Source organism: Symsagittifera roscoffensis, chromosome 1 (assembly GCF_963678635.1).
Source record: "Symsagittifera roscoffensis chromosome 1, txSymRosc1.1, whole genome shotgun sequence".
NCBI lineage: Eukaryota > Metazoa > Xenacoelomorpha > Acoela > Convolutidae > Symsagittifera > Symsagittifera roscoffensis.
In genome coordinates this window covers 37,403,910-37,424,241 of record NC_087062.1, presented here as the reverse complement: position 1 = coordinate 37,424,241, position 20,332 = coordinate 37,403,910, and the positions used below count along the sequence as shown (strand labels likewise).

Sequence of the window (20,332 nt, the reverse complement as noted above, 5' to 3'; positions counted from 1 at the left end):
CCACAATTTAAGCTGATTATGAACCAAAATATCAAACAACTGATTTCGTTCGACAATTTGTTTACTAGCAAAAAATCTATGTTCCGATTTAATAACGCTTGCTGATAGAAGCGTAACCAATACCAGCTCGATATTCAGCGAGCGATTCATGGTTTTTAAGAAAATCATGCAGCAAAAATCCCGACAAATTTTCAACCGAAAAGTTTTTTTTCCACGATTGACGCGGCGATAACATTTCTAGAACTTGATTGAAGCTCAGATTTGTCATGTTAGTAGATTCAACCAAAACTTTAAAAAGCAAGAGAAAACTAGTTGTTAATTTTCTTCACATCGATTGCTCTCAGATCAATCATTTATTACTTCTGTAGCTTGCAAAAGAGACGTTTGATGACTTCAACAAACTTAATTGAATAGCATTAATTACATCATAATTAGTAAGATAAAGATCTGGAAAGTATGTACAAAAATATGGCTAGAAAACATCTGACTTGATTCATTTAAGCTCACAAGGCAAAATTTTGGTACAATTTATCAATATTTTCAATAACATTATTCAACAAAAACATAATCAGCGATGAAATTTTGACGCTGGATGAAATTATATCAAATTAAGCGGTTCACCCAATGTGCATAAATTAGATTAATTTCAGCCAAGCTAACCAATATTACATTTTAAATTGATTTTCCAGATATCAAAATCATCGAAACTCAAGTCGCAATTAGATAGGTCTAGGAGTAAATCAATAAATCGGTACAATCAAGAAATGGAAAAATTGAAGCGGTGCTTTGCTTGGCGAGATAGAATCGAATTATATAGAGAAACGATACAAGACTACTCTTTAAAGAATGCTAGCCTTCTTGTTGCCTCATTTAGGTGTCAGTTCATCTGTGTTTTGTTTGAATTATAGGCTCCTCTTTCTAAGAACTCTTTTCTTTTCGTTAATTAAACAGCAGTTGGAGGAGTGAGTTTGTTCCTGATTCCCTCCATGCCACCCGCGCTGAATTCTTCTTTCGTGATCCAGAAATCCACTTTGTCCTTCATGATGTTGGCAAGCACTGCCCCACCCAGGAACACCATGTGCTTCCGCCTCGGGGGGTCCTCGACCTTCACGCGGAACTTCTACAACCGTAAATATGACATAATTACGGATCTATTACTTCAAAGAAACAACAATCAGTCCCTCAGAAATCGCCATGCATAGATATATCATCAAGTTTCAGTCATCTCGACGGAGTTCTTGTATAACTAGTGATTTAGTTTCTGTTTCAGCCCAATTAATCGCCGTGACTCACCGATAGTCTGGACTTGTCTCCTTTGAGAGTCCTCTCCAGGTACAGCTGTTTGATCTCCTTCTCCAGGCGGGAGGGGAATCCGGGCAACATAGTAGATCCACCAGAGAGAACCACATGCTTGAAAATCTCCAGTCTGATTTGCATGTCGCATTGGTTCACAGATTCAAACAGCAGCTCCGCACAACCCGCCTCTAAATTGAGATCATAATTTATTAACTACTGGCTATAACTTTTTAAAAGTAAAGGGGCAGGCCAATTAAAATTTATGTTTTTAATTGCAAGTGAATTATTAAACTGGTTCCAACGATGTCCCACCTTTTGACTAATTACAATTTCAGTTCATACATTTTCATTGCTTTCCTTTTGTTTTGAAATAGCTGAGCAACTAATTTAATTCCTTTTTCCCACATTCAAAACCAAGTTCGATTTCCAGTAAGCAATCAATCCTGAAAATGCAATCATATATTGTAAGTCCAAAAACTATCCCCTTAATCAGAGATAATACGCTCCCGGATACTTGTAACTATCTTAAGATCAACTATTAACAATAACCAGTATAAATCCATCCTAAGACTAAATATGTAAACAGGGGCCCAACAGCGGTTCGCCGTGATGAGCTGTACAGCTCTTGTGTTGGTCCTTTCCCCAGTGGATAAATGGTCTTAAAATATGTAACCCATCCTAAGACTAAAAATGTTCATGCATACCAATTTCAAGAACTGGATCATCAAAAATTAGCGTCAAAATCTTTCATTCTGCACTTTACTTACACACTTTCAACCATGTTGAAACACTTTTACACAGCGTCAAAGCTGCACTTCGCAATCCCAGGCGAGAAAAAGGCAAAAAGTAGTTCTAAAAATTCTGCTGTGCCGGTATCGAACCCCCGATATGGAGATTAAAAGTCACACTTCACGTCCTAGCGTCTACTCCATGGCCGCTTAATAATGGTTAAACGCTAAGAGCCCAGCTAAGGCTTGAGGAACCTGTTTGATAATGTTTTTTTTTAATGTACTGATGCGATAGGTAATGCGTAATTTTCAAAAAATGTGTCCAAAATTCCGACATTTACAAAAATTGGACACAAGTCCATAGCTGATTCATTTCAACAAAATTTTGGAGGGCACGCTTTGGCAGGAGAGATTACATCTACGTTTGATTTCTTTTAGAATTCGCACGGTCGTTTTTCAGAAATTAAACGAGGTCGAAAAATGGGTCAACAGGTCAAATTTTTCTCCAGTCCATAGCAGAATCTTAGCAGAAATTGGAAAAAATTGCTTAAGCAGGTTATACTCTTAGAGCTTGTTCTTTCGATTGAACCCTTTATCTCAGATTTGGCACCGTAGTTTTCGAGAAAATCAAAAAATTTCCAAATCATCAAATTTTGCTGAGTCCAACACTGCTTTCCTACAAAATTAAGGCGTAGCCGCTACGAAGAGAGGAAAGTAAAATTAGTTCCAAACAAAGGTCAAAATTTCGAACAAAAAAAATCCAAAAAAAAATTTGGGTAAACATTCCCACCCACTGAAATTTTCGAAGTAAAAAGAGACTAGCGAAATATCGAGGCACGCAGTTTTCCAACCAAGTTTTCCAAACTTGGTTTCAAGTTTGGAAAATGACAAAATAGTTCTCAAAGGGGCAAAAATTTTCTACGACAAGCAATTTCCACCGGTTCACTAGCATTTTTGCGGAGCCTTCAATTTGAAGGATAATCTCGCCAAAAAACATTTATTTTTTTTGTTGAATCATTTCCGAAAACCTCAGCGTCAAAGCTGCACTTCGCAATCCCAGGCGAGAAAAAGGCAAAAAGTAGTTCTAAAAATTCTGCTGTGCCGGTATCGAACCCCCGAGATGGAGATTAAAAGTCACACGTCCTAGCGTCTACTCCATGGCCGCTTAATAATGGTTGAACGCTACGAGCCCAGCTAAGGCTTGAGGAACTTGTTTGATAATGTTTTTTTTAATGTACTGATGCGAAAGGTAATGCGTAATTTTCAAAAAATGTGTCCAAAATTCCGACATTTACAAAAATTGGACACAAGTCCATAGCTGATTCATTTCAACAAAATTTTGGAGGGCACGCTTTTGCAGGAGAGATTACATCTACGTTTGATTTCTTTTAGAATTCGCACGGTCGTTTTTCAGAAATTAAACGAGGTCGAAAAATGGGTCAACAGGTTAAATTTTTCTCCAGTCCATAGCAGAATCTTAGCAGAAATTGGAAAAAATTGCTTAAGCAGGTTATACTCTTAGAGCTTGTTCTTTCGATTGAACCCTTTATCTCAGATTTGGCACCGTAGTTTTCGAGAAAATCAAAAAATTTCCAAATCATCAAATTTTGCTGAGTCCAACACTGCTTTCTTACAAAATTCAGGCGTAGCCGCTACGAAGAGAGAAAAGTAAATTTAGTTCCAAACAAAGGTCAAAATTTCGAAAAAAAAATAATCCAAAAAAAATTGGGTAAACATTCCCACCCACTGAAATTTTCGAAGTAAAAAGAGACTAGCAAAATATCGAGTCACACAGGGGAGTAGCTGGTGTCTTTCATTGGTTTCAAGTTTGGAAAATGACAAAATAGTTCTCAAAGGGGCAAAAAATTTTTTCTACGACATGCAATTTCGACCGGTTCACTAGCATTTTTGCGGAGCCTTCAATTTGAAGGATAATCTCGCTAAAAAACATCAATTTTTTTTGTTGAATCATTTCCGAAAACTTGTCTGTCGCAAATTAAAAAGAAAAAAAAAGTCTAATAAGATAAACCTTGTTTGATCTAAGCCAGAAAAGCTTGCTATAATTCTGGATCAGCCCTGCCCCGGTACGAAAACCATTATTATTTTGTTAAATCTAAGCATATCAAACTATGAAAGCTTCCATCACTTAAAAATTTAAAAAATGACGGACAAATCACCTCGACATATCAAAAAAGAGCGGTGTAAAAAGGTGGAACATTTGAATGACATGATTCGAGTACTAAAAAGAGGTCCCTATTTGGATTTGAGCTCAGTGTAGCCCGACTACGGTCGCGTGTGCTAGAACAACATTGTTCAATTTAATCCCAACATGACTTTTACGAAGTCCAGCTGACTTTTGCAGGATTGTTGTTCCAATCCAACAAAAGACATTTTTGTTCGCTTTATTAAAATTTACCATCTATGCTAATATATCGCCGAAAATAGATATCCCAAAATGGGGGATTGGTTTTTTAACAGACCGGTTTTTTAGCATAAAAAGTTGAAAATAGCTTTTTAATAGACTTTGATTGACAACTGATTTGATTAGCCAATTAACTGTTTGATCGAAGTACAGTGCTGATTTAAATTATCCGGATAAAACGAACAAAACTTGAATTTTCAAACGCGTTTTTCTTAAATTGGGTTAAGATTAGACAAAAAGTGAAAAGGACAAAAGTTGCTTAGAATTTCACCAGAATCAATATGGTGCCATTTTTTCTCCGAAGTTCTCAACAAAAATTTTACCCCAAAAATGGGTCTTTTTGGCTTTTTTCAATTAATCAAGAATTACGCTGAAACTACTTTGTTAATTGATATGAAAATTATATCACAGGAAGGCTCTTACGCAGCTCAACAAAGTTTAAGAAGGGTTAAATCTCCAAAAACCAGTATAAATGAAAAAAATTTTACTTGATAGTCAATAAATGTGATTTTTACTATATAAAACTCAGAATCTGTTGAAAAATAAATTTTAAACAATTTGCGCAAATTTTAGGAGATTTAATTCTGCTTAAACTTTGTTGAGCTGTGTAAGAGGCTTCCTGTGATATAATTTTCATATCAATTAACAAAGTAGTTTCAGCGTAATTCTTGATTAATTGAAAAAAGCCAAATTTACCCATTTTTGGGGTAAAATTTTTGTTGAGAACTTCGGAGAAAAAATGGCACCATATTAATTCTGGTGAAATTCTAAGCAACTTTTGTCCTTTTCACTTTTTGTCTAATCTTAACCCAATTTGAGAAGAACGCGTTTGAAAATTCAAGTTTTGTTCGTTTTGCCCGGATAATTTAAATCAGCACTGTATGAAGCTACCGCGTAATTTGGGGTTTGATATTCTCTAATTAAGAAAATCATCAAGGTTTGTCAACAGAACTCAAAGCAAAACCAAACAGCTTACCGGCAAGCACTGATTTACGCACACAGCTCCTCTCGCGCCGAAGGTAAGTGCAGCGGAGCTAATCAAGCGTTCGCTACTTGCCAATGCCGCTTTTGAACTTAAGAGTTCTGACTTGTCAATTGTTTTGAATCTGTTAAAAACCGGTCAGCTAAAAAAAACTGTTCTGCACAAAAAAATGATTATTTCTTTTCTTTCACCTCATGACCAGGGCTGTATTGAACTATTGTTCAAGAAGCTTGGCATAAAATTGGGTCGCGAAATAGGCGTTGATTTCAAATATGTTTTGTTCAACTCACTTAACACGTTTGCAGCAATGTATTTACATTTAAATTCGAGGAACATTTTTTGTATGTAAATAAGTGTCTCTTAAATGTAAAAATGAGAACGAGATTATCAATAAATGATGATTCTCCAATGATATTTTTTTTCGAAGATACCACCAAAAATATATTTTATTTATTTATTTTTAAAGATGAAACAAAAACATATTTATTTTTATTAGAAAAACATATTTAAATAAATTTTTTACAGCCTTCATCATGACTGCATGAAAATGATATAGGGCTAGAGAAAATGCAGTTTAAATTGCAGTTCATGCAAGCCTTTTGGGATATAATTTGCATGGTTTGTAATGTAAACAATACAGAAGTCTCATCTTTGATCAGATGTAATTTATTCAAAATGATGTTTAAATGCTTGTTTTGAGCATCAGATTGCCATGATGAACCTTAATCCGCTCTAAACAATTATGACACGAATTAAATTGAGCAAACTGCTTACTTTCAACATTAAATAAATGTGGTTGGAATAATATTTCCGGAGCTTGGAATCGTTCACTGCTCAGTTTCACATTTCTGCCATCTTCTAGCTAAAACAAAACCGAGCATATCCGTCAAAAGTTCAGACAACAAAATTTGAACATTTAAATATGATTACTTGGTACTGTTCAACTAAGACTGTAGTTTCTTCAGCTAGCTTTTGCTCTTCTTGTGTATCATAACTAAAATAAGCACAGATATTATGAATGAATGTTATTATACAAAATGGGATATCATGAGCTAATTATAGAACATGACTGCACAAACCATAATAATACTAATGCCTCACCTGATGTAGCACAATTTCTCTTTTATCTCTCTCACAATGTCGCCATCGGAACTCTTGTTGAAAGCGTATCCTCGCAGTTGTAATAACTATAAAAAAAGACCGCTGCGTTGCAAATAAAAAAACAAACGTACCCAACAGACGGCTGGAAAAGGGTCAATGAACGCAAGTTAACAGAACAAATACTGACTGTTTATTGAAAAAACGGGTCTTTTCAGTTATACCCCCCTGAAAGATAAAAAATGAAATTGAAAATTTTTATTACACAATTGGATCGGTTTTATTTAGAAAGTAATAATAACTAACCAATAACGCACCTCCGGTACTCATAATAAACCGCATATATTGGATATAAGATCTGCATTCTTTGAGTGTATTCTGACAGCACCCAATTACAAGGTTCGTAATTACAAATTTTGCAAAGTTTTTTGTTCCAGTTTTATTTAAGTTCTTCGAAAAATTTAAAATGAACTAAGAAATGTCACATCTGAGAAACTAAAAGCAATTGAGCAGTCATAGTTGGACGCAAGATTTGCAAATTTTGAGAGTACTCTTACCCAACTACAACGTTGAATTTCAAACTTTGGAAAAAAAAATAATTTAACTTTCATGAAACTTTTTTTGAAAAAATCACAAAAAAACGTCATATCTCGAAAACCGCAAGGTTTTGAGTAGTCATATTTGGAATGAAAATTCCCAACTTCTGAGGGTACCCTGACAGAGGCTCACTACATAGATGGTAATTCCAAGTTTTGTGAAATTTTTTTTTGTCTACATTCACTAAAAAATTTTGAGAAAATCCTAAAAAACGTCATATCTCTAAAAGATTTGAGCAGTCATATTTGGAGACGAAATTCGCAATTCCTGAGAGTACCTTGACAGAGCCTCATCACAGAGATGCGAATATCAAATCTTAGGAATTTTTTTAAATCTAAGTTTTCTGAAAAATTTTGAAAAAAAAATCCTAAAAAACGTCATATCTCGAAAACTACAACAAATTGAGTAGCCATAACCAGAGGCAAGATTTGCAACCCCTGAGAGTACCCTCACAACATCCAACAACAGGAATAAGATCTTCAACATTTTGGAAATTTTAAAAATCTGTTTTTTTGAAAAAATCTTAAATAACGTCATATCTTGAAAAATACAAGGATTTGAGAAGTTGGATTTGGAGGCAAGATTCGCGATCCCTGAGAGTACCCTGAAAGCACCTAACTACAAGGTGAGAATTTCTAAAATTCAGAAATTTTTTAAAATTAACTTTTCTAGAAAATTTTGAAAAATCTCGAAAATTTCTATCTCTGACAACATCCTACTATTAGGTTGCTAATTCCAAACTTGATGAAATAAACACTGAATTTTTACTGGAAAATCGAAAAAAAAAACATTTACCATAGCAATATACGACATAGCTTAAACGTGAAAAAATTCTTTTGTAAAACAAGCAAAAATTATAAGTTGGAAAAGCCTAAACACGGCGAGATAGCGAAGCCCGCATTTAAATATACAATAGTAGATAGCTGAAAGTTAAAAAACTAGGAAACGAGTAGACAGACAATAAAATTAAATAAAAAGCAGGTATACAGACAGACAGACTTAATTTGGCATCACAAAAAAATTACTCAAAATTTATGACCTTGCGTAAAACTAATTGAAACAATTTCTTAAGCAGTGCTATATATGATATAGCTTGAACATGAAAAAAATCTTTCATTAAACATGCAAAATTATTATGCTTAAACATGGGAGATCGCTGTCACTCGCATTTAAATATGGTATAGATAGATAGATAGATAGATAAATAGATAGATAGATAGATAGATAGATAGATAATAAGGTAATCATAATAATTATAATAATAAAAATAACAATAATCATTAAATTAATTATAAAGATAATCATAATAGTAAAATTAATAATAATAATAATAATAATAATAATAATAATAATAATCATAATAATCATAATAATAACACGGAGGCGAAGTTACACTTTGCATACACAAGCAAAAATAAGACCGATACCGCTGCTGGGAAAAACTGAATGAGTAAAACTTTGAGTCTACAAACTTTGTTAAAGGACGCACGCTAATTATGAGTCACATTAGCAGTACCAGTCAATTTGCAATAAAAAATAAATTTACCAACTAACATGCCTCAATTCATAGAGCGGACGCATTTTAACTAGTATACTAAGAAGTTCATCACAAACATCCGACCCTGCCCAAGTTCGAACAATCTTATTTGTTGCTGGTCTCCTTCCCTATAGATCCATGATACCTTGAAGCTAAAATGCTATTTGTAATATAAAGGTCTATGTTAATATCCATAGCACTGGCTATACTTAGCAGCTGTTTATTGATCAAAATGAACACTTTCAAAATCACACAAGCTTTGCTTGTGTACAAAATGAACACTAATATTTGCGATTTAGCTTGTAATAATTATAATAATAAAAATAATAACACCGAGTCAAAAAAATTGCGAGAACACGACCAAAAAGCAGCTCTATCAAGTTAAAATAGCGTGTAACGCACCTCCGGTGCTTCGAGTTTTCAACCACTCAAAAAAACTATTCTTTAGGTTTAATTGGACAGCACCCAATTACAGGGTTCGTAATTGAAAATTTAGAAAAATTATTTTTTCAAGTTTTTTATACAAATTTTGAAGAACCATAAAGTTTTGTAGAAAATCTTCGAAAAACTTAAAATGATGTAAGAAACGTCAAATCTGGGAAACTGAAAGCTTTTTTAAAAAAAAACCATAATTTTGAAAAAACCATTTAAATTTGTGACATTTTTTACATATAAGTATATAATGTATTAAGAAATGTCACATCTGGGAAACTGAAAGCAATTGATCAGTCGCATTTGGACGCAAAATTTGCAACTCCTGAAAGTACTCTTACAGAACCAACTACAACGTTGGGAAATTCAAACTTTGAAACTTCACCTTAAGTTTTGTAAAAGAGGTATTTTTTCGAAAACCAGAAAAAAATTCACATCTCGCAAACTAGCAAAAATTGAGCAATCTTTTTTGATGGCAAAATTCGCAATCTTTGAACGTACACAACTACAAGGTTGGGAATGTCACTAACAAAATCGTCGTATCTCTTAAACAAAAATGATTTGGGCATTCTTTCTTTATTGGAGGCCGAAGTTGCAACCCCAGGGATTACTCTGACACCACCGCCCCCCCCCCCAACTACAGGTTAGGAATTTCAAACTTTCAAAAAAAAATTACTTTAATTTTAATGAAATTTTTCTGAAAAAATCACAAAAAACGTCATATCTGGAAAACTACAAGATTTTGAGCAGTCCTATTTGGAGGCAAAATTTGCAATTCTATTGGGAGGCAAAATTTGCAACTCCTGAGAGTACCCTGACAGAGCCTCACTACAGAGATGAGGACTTCAAGTTTTGCGAAATTTTTTATACCCAAGTTTTCGGAAAAACTTTGAAAAAATCCCAAAAAAACGTCATATCTCAAAAACTACCAGGATTTGAGCAGTCAAATTTGGCGGCGAAATTTTTAACTCCTGAGATTAAGCTGACAAAGCCCCACCACAGAGATGCGAATATCAAATTTTAGGAAATTTTTTATATCTAAGTTTTCTGAAAAATTTTGAAAAAATCCAAAAAAAACGTCATATCTCAAAACCGCAAGGTTTTGAGTAGTCATGTTTGGAAGGAAAATTCCCAACTTCTGAGAGTACCCTGACAGAGTCTCACTACATAGAAGGTAATTCCAAGTTTTGTGAAATTTTTTTTTATCTACATTCACTAAAAAATTTTGAGAAAATCCTAAAAAACGTCATATCTCTAAAAGATTTGAGCAGTCATATGCGAATATCAAAAAATCCAAAAAAAACGTCTTATTTCGAAAACTACAAGGATTTGAGCAGCCATAATCAAAGGTAAGATTCGCAACCCCTGAGAGGACTCTCACAATATCCAACAACAGGATTGAGATCTTCAACTTTTTGGAATTTTTTTTTAAATCTAAGTTCTTGAAAATTTTTTGAAAAAAATCATACAAAACGTCATATCTCTGAAACTACAAAAATTTGAGCAGTGAGAATTGGAGGCACGATTCGCAACCCCTCAGAGTACCCAGGGGGTTGCAAAATACGCAAAAATAATACGTTGAAAAGGCTTAACCATGGCGAGATAGTGAAGCCCGCATTTAAATATATAATAGATAGATAGATGAAAGTTGAAAAAAATTAGGCGACGGGTAGACAGACAAAAACAAATTAATTTAAAAAGCAAGTATACAGACAGACATACTTAATTTGGCCTGGACAAAAATATTGACAAATTAATTACCTTGCGAAAAACTAATTGTAAAATTTTCTTAAGCATGGCAATATATGCTATAGCTTAAAAATGGAAAAATTCTTACGGTAAACATGCAGAATTATTATGCTTAAACATGGGAGATAGCTGTCATTCGCATTTAAATATAGTATAGATATAGTATAGATAGATAGATAGATATAGATAGATTAAAAAAAAGTATAATAAACCTCGAATTAGCAAAAACTTGACTAGGATTCGAATCTGCGACCCACTGCAATGAAGAGATTTTGAGTCTCACGCACTATCCACTCAGCCACGCAAGCTTAACAACCTACAAACACTATTCATGAAGAAAGCAGCTTTATATGCTAAAAGTGCCAATCAATTCAGCAAAAGTGGCACCAAATACAATAGATTCAATTTTGCTAGTAATAAGTTGGAATATAACAAGCTGAAGGCAACCACACTAACTTTTCATGTAACAAACCGCAAAGCATAATGCCACATATTGCATAAATTATGCATTTCAAAAGAATGCGAGATATAATGACTTGGAAAATTTCTGAAATCGAGTTTTCATTATTGTTATGTTGTTTGAAACAAATCATTTTTATCGATTCTTTCGATGAATTAAAAATGCATTAACTGGGTTAACCTATTACTATTCGAACGTCAAAGCACATGCTATGAAAAAACTGTAAAGGTGCTCCAAAAGTGGCACCAATATTTGCGATTTTGGTTGGAAAAAAAGAAGGTTCGAACTAACACACTCGCTTCGCAAGTGTATTAAATGCTAGGTTGATATCTCGAGCGTTGAGGTAACTTACAAATAAGCCCAAAATAGGAATCAAAACCACGATTGAAAACGTATTCGGGCTTACATTGATGAAATTTGTGTGAAGAAAACGGCAAAATTAGCAAAACGGCCAGCTTGAAGCTAAATTTATAGAACTGCTTCGTTTTTGCCAGTCGCACATTACAATTATGGCCAAAAACTATTATACCCAAAAAAAATTTCAAAAAAAGATCGCCCTAAGCTCTGAATTTCTAGAACAATTTATGATTGACACTTTTTTGATGAGATTAACCCAACTCGAGAAAACTGGATCAATAGTTAAACTTTTCTGGGAAAACTGATGATTAAAATCCATTTCCGAAATAAGAAGTTGCTCATGTTTGCTATGACCTTTATACTTTTACTGTTCGCTAGAAGAGTTTGACTTGCTTTTAACAAAGGAAACTGTAAAACGTGTTCTTACTCTAATTAGGTAGTCCGTGATATGACTTCCGGCAATATCCAGCCTCTTAACTGTATTGGGATTGGTTCTACCTTCGTACACAGGACATATATGTGTCACACCATCTCCGATATCCATCACGACCCCAGTCACCAATCCTAAAACAATTTTAGAATTTTATTAAACTGATTTTCAAACACCAGCATCTGTTAAAAATGATCAATCAAAACGGATACCTAACCTTGTGCATACAATGTTAAGACGGCTTGGATTCCAATATAAACAGCACCAAATCCAAAATGTTTCAACATAATCTAAACATATAAACATATTCGCAATCGAAACCAAAAACATCTAAAAATGCATTCATTTTAGAATTCACTTACTTCAACCATTTTTTCCCTGTTCTGTTTCGGGTTCTGAGGCGGTTCTGTTAGCAAAATGTAATATTCGCTAATTTTCTCTCGCTGTATACCCAATTTTGTGAAGAAAATGTATTCCCATAAAATAAGCGCATCATTCCAGTCTCGAACTATTCCGCGGTCCAAAGGATATTTGATGTCTAGAAGAGATCTGTTTTGGGATGCTTCATCTCCAACCATGACATCCTGGAGGTGTGACATCAATATTATCCAGGCATTATTCTTGGTATAATCAGCTTTGTAGTGGCTGTTTATTTGTGACTAATTCTTGGATTTCATTCATCCACACCCTCCGGGTGTAATTCTTGTATCAATCAACCTCGGTTTAAATTAAATCTCAAAAACATGTATGCGTACCTTCAACTCAACGCCTCCAGTGTTTGATTTATCCTGTGAACGAATGATTGGCCTACCAACCATTGATGGAAATATATGAGCGGGGAAATTGTCTCCAGCATACCCACACTTCACGAACTAAAAAAGAGACACTAATATAATCACATAACCAACTAGGCAGACTTAAGATACTGATTTGGTTTATGAAAAACTTACCCCTGTGCCATTGTCACAGACAATTACTTTACGAGGGTCCATTGACAAAACTGAAATTGAAGTTTTTGAATATCGTGTTCATTTGAACTGTTCAATTTGACTGTTTATTCCGGCTTCGTAAAACGCCAATTTTGACTTTTATGCTTGAGATTGAAAAAAAAAACACTTTAAAGCCAAATGAAGATATTTTCAAATATACAAGTGTGACATTATGCGTTAAAACTGTAAATTCAACAAAAATTTCCGCACTTAATTGTTAATCATCAGGTTTTAAAAATGTACAAATTGATCAGAGATCAAAAAAAGTGTCTTACACTTCATTCATTCGAAATTTAGAAAACTAATCAAACAAAACATCGCAGTTATTACTAAAAATATGTAGCAATTATTATATAACAATTGTTTAATCATTTTATAAATTTAGCTACAAATTTCAGTGCTTTTATTTTTTTGCTTTGGAATTTAATATGTGATGCTAATTTTATGCTATATGTATTATTTTTATACAATAATTCCTGTTTTAGCCAAAAAATTTGATTTAGCCGTAAGCCAAATTATAGCTTTACTGTCAGTTCCCTTCTTCTGAACTCGTTGAGTGTGTTAATTGGCCTCTCTTTTCTAAAGTGCAGCGCCTCTAATGTAAGTAACTTAATGTTGCTGGTGACCTGGTCGATTATCTTGTCCAATTGAACTCCGGTTAACCACTATCACACTGCATTATATGCTCTCCAACAGCAGTCTCCTCTTTTCGATTTTCCTCAACCCTTGCAGGTGTCGGAATGAGTTTGGCTAACAAACACGGATTTGAATCCGCAAAATTCTAGTCTGCACACCTCTTTGATTACTGCAAAAAAGGATTTTAAAGACATATTTGTTTTTAATTTCCGCGCTGTGAATATTATCTGAGCATTAGTGCTACCGGGCACTTTCTTCGCAAACGTCTGACTATGTAGGCCAGATTTAAATAAATTAGGTTTGATATGTTACCCATTATTAAATTTGATTGGCAAAATGATTAAGAGACATGCAAATGATTTTTTGTAAGTGAACTTAAAAATTTTTCATGATCATTTAGCAACTGTTGCCACTGATAGATATCCGTCAAACAACAATAAGAAATAGTTCTTGAAATTGATTCAAGCGCATCGGTCGATGAATATGTTTTTGTTTAACTTTATTGTCTCCTAAATTTATTCCATATTTTTACTGATCACTAAAAAAGCCGAATTTTCAACCTTCGGTCAGTTATATGTTTTGATGAAGTATAGTTCTATGTTTCTATTGCTTATGTCAAAATAGTGCTTTTTTCTTTGTAGTTTTCATGTAAACGGGTATAAGTTTTCTACTTTTCATAAATGGTATATTAATTTGCAATCATGAAACATGGGTATGGGCAACACATTGTATTTCTACATCAGACGATGAATCGAAATTTGCCCTGACACAGCATACTTTTATGGCCCAGCTTCGTAGTCTCTCAAGTGTTGCCATTAAGTTTGCTATTATTCCAATAAACAAAACAGCCGAGTAATTAAAATGACAAGTAAGTTTTGAGTTCAATATTAGTAAGCGAATTTAATTGGAATGGTTTTTGATTTACTGTAATGTTTCAATTCCGCAGGCTATTTTTCCTACTATCATTTTACCTTCCCCTTGTAACAATGAAAACTGGTCTAGTTCTACTCCGAGGTATTTTATATAGGTGTTTACTTCGGTTACGTTTTGCTGTAGAATAAATGAAAAAAAAATTAGCGAATGTTTTTAGCTGAATATGATAAGTTTCATATTTTCAGTATCTTTTATAATGAATGCCTGTAAAAAAAAATTGAACAATTTTGGCAACTGTTTTCAATTTTTTTAATGCAAAACCTGCTTCATGATTTTCTCAAATGGGTCATCTGCGTACCGTACTTCTTTGTGTGAGTTCTTTAATTGCTAGCTTGAATCGTTATTACACAGTAAATATCAGAGGTCCTAATACGCTGCCCTGCGGGGGGCCTTAATAAATTGAAATCCAATCTGATTCGGTGTTATTGAATATTGTTTTCTGTTGTCACAACAAATTTGGTGATTCAATTGCATGATGAATAATGAAATTGCATCAATTATTGAAAAGGTCCTGAAACAGAACTGGATGTTGCCTAGTAAGATATTTGAGAGAAGGTATTCCTTCATTTGTTTGTGAAACAAAATCGAACAATTTGGGTAATGCACCAGTTTTTGAGAAGAGAATAATGCATCAGTTATTGAGGTTCTCCAACGGCGTGAAAAATAAAGCAGAGTCGAGTTTAGGAAATTAATCAATCAATCAAACAAAAAAACTCTAAATTGTAAATTTTTGTTGAAAATATTTCACAACGCTTGAACAATTCTTTAGTCCGCTTGTCTACAAAACTCAAATTAAAAAATGGAATCACCAAAATGCAATGGCCCTGAATCTTGGAAATAGCAAGTTCTTTGCATAAAAAGAGAATCTGAACCGGAAAAGTCATTAACAGCCAAACTTGGTTCCGTTAACCTCCACAAGAACATAGGAGTCGAAAAAACCTCGGGCGTGCGCCGAAAAAATTAAACAAAGCGTATACACAGCATGGAGCGCATTCTTTAAACTCAAACAAGTAATTTCGTCTACCATAACCAAGATACCAAACTGAACGCCTACGTTGGATATATAGTCTCTTTCATCTCATATGCAATGCAGGTATAGTACTCATCAAAAGTAGGAATGAAGGATGTAGAAGGAGTTAATCAGAAATAAGCAACATGGATATTACACGAAGCTTAAAATTACAAGGAAAGACTCGTCGCATTGAATACGCTACCGCTTTTGACGTACATAGAACTCCATGACGTACAGTTTTTGCAATCAACGATGGGTGGAAAATCCGTAGTTAAAAACACAGCGCAGTAACCTAAGGCCCAAAATTGCGAGCCAAGGCAGTGAATTGGAGCTAAGAAGAAGAAGAAGAAGGAGAAGAAAGAATTAATTCCCTTAAATAATAAATTAAGGCAAAAATAAAAACAAAAATATCAAGTCAAGATCGACAGTTTGAGCAGGTGCACTTCAAGAACCATGAACACGAGTTCAGTTGATCAAAAGTTGATCATAAAGAAAACATCGCCTTCGAAAAATGGCAAAAATTTCTGTTCAAGAGCTTTACATTATCTACAAAGAGTTCCGCCAAGAAACAGCTTTAAAAAAATTACATCACATTCCTCGAAAAGATCTAAAACCGGCTATTCACCTGCCATTACTTTTACTACTACTTCAACTAAACAGTTCACTCCCCCTCGAAGACTTACCGCAGATAGTGAGACTGATATTTCCAGATCCGGATACACAGTAAATGCTTGAAATCAATATACTTATAAATTATATAAAAAACTCCTATTTAAGGGAGGATTTCATTCATAGCAATTTCTCTGAAATCAGAGAGAAAAGTTTTCCAGTGCTTCTCAGTCTTAAAAATGTTATGATCAGACCAAATGGAAGATACTTACAACAGTTGCATACTTATGATAGTTTTATTGAGCATAAGTATTTAATTATTTCTGGAGTTGACAGGCTCCATTTCCACCCCACACCTTTATGAAGCGTTATTCCAGCTGCGTTTAGTTTTTTGATAAATTTCATCAGCTTGTTCTTTTTTGTGCAGGTGTTCATCACAATTTAAGCCGATGGTTTTCAATGAATGCTTAACTGAGCAAATTTCCATGCTCAGATATGGTGGAGTGAAAGATTTCTTATCAAAATTCATCAGTAAAATTTCAGTTTTTGCACCGTTGTCTCCCACTTTTTTCCTGCAATAACTTACTACGTTTAGCTTAGTTTTTGCTTAATTTAGCTTAGTCTAGGATTAGCTTAGCTTTTGCTATCCATCCTAGTTGTTCACTCCTTAAAAACGAATGACGCTGTCATCTGAAATGTGAAAAGACACTTTTCATTGCTCAGGAAATCTTTCAGGGAAATTACAAACAAAATGAGTTATAGCACGCTGCCTTGGTGTACCCCGATATCGATTTCAAAAACAAACCTCTTAACCTTGCATTACCATGAAGCTTTACGGATCTTCAGAAAAATTTTACGGATACAAATCATTTTGTAATGAATGTTAAATTCGAAGTTTAAAACTAAGTCCATCAACCCATCCGCTGTCGGATTTATTGTCATCAGAGCGGTATCTATATTAATCAATTTCATTTCTTCCATTTAAAGATGCAACCTGTTAAACAAGGTTAATGTGTTGTTTTCTTGAAAGAATGTGATATTCGACCAGAATTGACAAAAAGACAGTTACGGAGGGCTAGCAGCTAACCTTCCGAATTGGCAGTTTTAGAGGATCAACAGTGTTATTCAGACGATAAGACAATGTAACATTCGCCCGGAAGTACATATCGACGGAAAATAAAGCTAGGTTCTAAGACGGCTGGCCAACGTCTAAACAGAGCTCTACATGCTTTTCACCGTCTCTACCAAGCCAGTTCTTTTGGTGATCTTTCCAACATCGGGTCGACAAAAACGTTACTGTTCTCCGGCTTCGACCAGAACGCTCAAATTAACTTAATTACATGCAGAAATAGTGAGCTCATGGCTGGGTCTCAGTATCCCCAGACCACGAGGTCACTCCTAAAATCAGGGCTACTACTATTTATTGAATTATTATTGTTTTTGCTCAGTAGATAAAAATCATCATCTCCATCGGAGATGGATCAACCCTTCCCCCCAACTCCTAGCTTCTCATCCTTGCAAAATGAATTCAGATGCTAATTAAATTCAATTCAGGACATAATAGGGAAGCTAAAAGTTTGTATAAAAGAGTTTCAGTTCAAATCCCGAGACCCCTCCGGATTCTTGAATCCGGGGAAATAAGACTCTTATTCTCCTTCCGGAAGGCTGTTTTTCCAACCTTCACCGTTGTTCGCAACGGCCTTGCAACTATCGTAGCGGCACAATAGTTGCAACTCGGAGCGGTCTCTGCTACTTCTACTTTTTTCTGATTCCGATTCTCAATTTTTCCGTTATTGTCGTCGTCGCAACTATCGTTGTTGTGTGTCTATTTTTGTTTTTTCTCCAAAATGGTCGTTTCTGACGTTTCTTAGAATTATTACGTCATCATTTCGAATTTTTAAAATTAAGGAATTTCCGTATCCTTCAGCCTTCACGATTTGTCTAATCGTCTGAATAAGCTCTTAATCCTTCAAAACCGCCAATTCGGAAGGTTCGCTGCTAAAAACTCGAAACTGCATTTTCGTCCATTCTGGTCGAATGTCACATAATCCCCGGACAACCCGGTCAATGTCCCTATTGAATCTCGCAATGTTCGTAAAATTGGTACAGTGTCATCGAACAGTATTTACAAAATGCACGAAATTACTTTGATCTGCGTCATATCGACTCACTGCAGAATATAAATGGCATCATACTACATTGCTATAGCCTTCTAAATTTTCTCACTAATATGAACTTTGAGGATATGACTTAAGATAAAACATTTTTTCTGACTTCCAACGTCATTACCCTGCTCCTCTCGGTCCAGTGTCCCGGTGAAAAAGGCAAAATCTTGGCCTCGTTCTACCGGAGTAGATTCACTCGCCAGCCTTCTGTCTCTCCCCTCCGGTCCATGTATTTCCTGGTTCTCAATCATGGCATGGTCTGTATTGACCTCCACTTCTAACAGTTCTTTTCGCTCTTCTGAGGTCTTCTGACTCCTTGTTTCAACCATTTTGCCTGAAACCGTCTCCCCTTTGTCGGTCCGAATTCGTGTGATCCGTTCCACAAAAGGGTCGGTCATTTCTCTTCTTTGCTTTTCAGGTATGAATTTCCTAGAGCTATTACCTCGTTTAGGTATTCTTGACTGACTTGTCTAGACTCATTTTCAATTTATCACTTCTTAATGCCTATACACTCAATTCGATTGCTAGTGACCTTCTAGTTTGACTATCGATAATAATAACACAACAATATAAATTCCGAAAAACTTCTATTAAATAGTGATCACAAATCCTTGTATGTTACCACGGCACAGCGTGTTCACAAGTTATTCTGAATAATCGATTATTAGTCGTATGATTTGAGAACTAGCACAGTATGATGATATCTGTCAATTTAAAAGATAGTGTATTCACTACCCAATTAAGCACAAATTGTTGATTTAAAACCAGATATAACAAAATAAGAATAATTTTATGAAAAATGTATGTGCATTGTACTTTTAGTTGGTCGCAGTACAATAGTCGAACTTGTTTTTATAACGCAAGAGCTTTCCCTGCTTAGTGTTGCACCAAACAGACAAAAGTTGAAGGCAGTAATTTTCTCAAGTGGGCGTCTATTGCACCCACCGAGTACTGTGTTACCTATTTGCCTTCGGACTGCCCAAGCTAGACCTACTAAAATCCTCAGGGCAGTCTCTTTTCTCAAAAACGTTTTAGATTTCAATCAACACCCATGAGTTACACACTCTTTTTTAATTTAGACCTAGTGTCGCGAATATCCGAGTTTGGAACTGTTTTGTTTTGGTCTGGTCTTTTTCTTGAAAGGCAAGTTACCAGTGCAGTCACTGGTTCCTAGCATGTCTCTTAATAACCTAACACCCCTCACTGTTATCTTTTCTTCTTTTTTTTTTAAACAAAATGGTACCCCTCCGGGTTGACAAAAACAGTACCCCTCCGGATTGGCAAAAATAGGACCCCTCCGGATTGGCAAAATTGAGACTCCTCCGTTTTGGGACCCCTCTGCGTTAGCTAATGTAAGCGCTCTCAGAATTGGGACCCCTCTGGTTTTGTGAAAACAGGACCCCTCCGGATTGGAACCCTCCGATTTAGGAAAATTTGGACCCCTCCGGTTTTGTAAAATTAGCTTTTCTGAGACTTCCTTGATTTTCAACCTGTACCCCTCCGGTTTCGTTCTCCGATGCTATTATGCTTTTTGTATCAACTAGGAAGGGTATGTGGTCCTTCCCTAGACCCTTCCGGATTGAAGTTAAGCCTCTTATTTGACAATTCACGCTATCTGTGAAGGGTCTTATCGCTAGCCTAATTCCGGCTCTATCAAGGTTTTCTGGTGCCTTTAGCCTTCCCTATTCTTCTAGAACAGCTTAAGATTGCCTTATTCAACCGTTTCTACTTTTTGGTAGGGGTGTAAGGGCTTTTCAAAAAAAAATTTATAAAACGTGTGGGGTCTACCCTCGCGAATTGGTGAATTTCCTAAAAACAATCTCAAAAAATTTTCACGCTTACTTTTTTGAATAATTTTTGTTCTTATTAGTAAGCTCAGCTAATTTCTGATCTATTGGAA

General features: G+C 35.0%; 1 protein-coding gene across 1 annotated transcript; it reads right to left on the bottom strand.

Moving 5' to 3' along the window:
- Positions 1-289: 289 nt before the first annotated feature.
- Positions 290-13,127, bottom strand: LOC134843798 (actin-related protein 2-like). Its single transcript, XM_063860085.1, has 10 exons — positions 13,039-13,127; positions 12,844-12,960; positions 12,451-12,672; positions 12,306-12,378; positions 12,086-12,222; positions 6,530-6,615; positions 6,359-6,422; positions 6,203-6,290; positions 1,294-1,484; positions 290-1,120 (listed from the first exon to the last, which is right to left on the bottom strand). Exons 1-10 carry the CDS (start codon positions 13,078-13,080, stop codon positions 944-946), a joined length of 1,197 nt encoding a protein of 398 aa, XP_063716155.1. The 5' UTR covers positions 13,081-13,127; the 3' UTR covers positions 290-943.
- Positions 13,128-20,332: the final 7,205 nt, after the last annotated feature.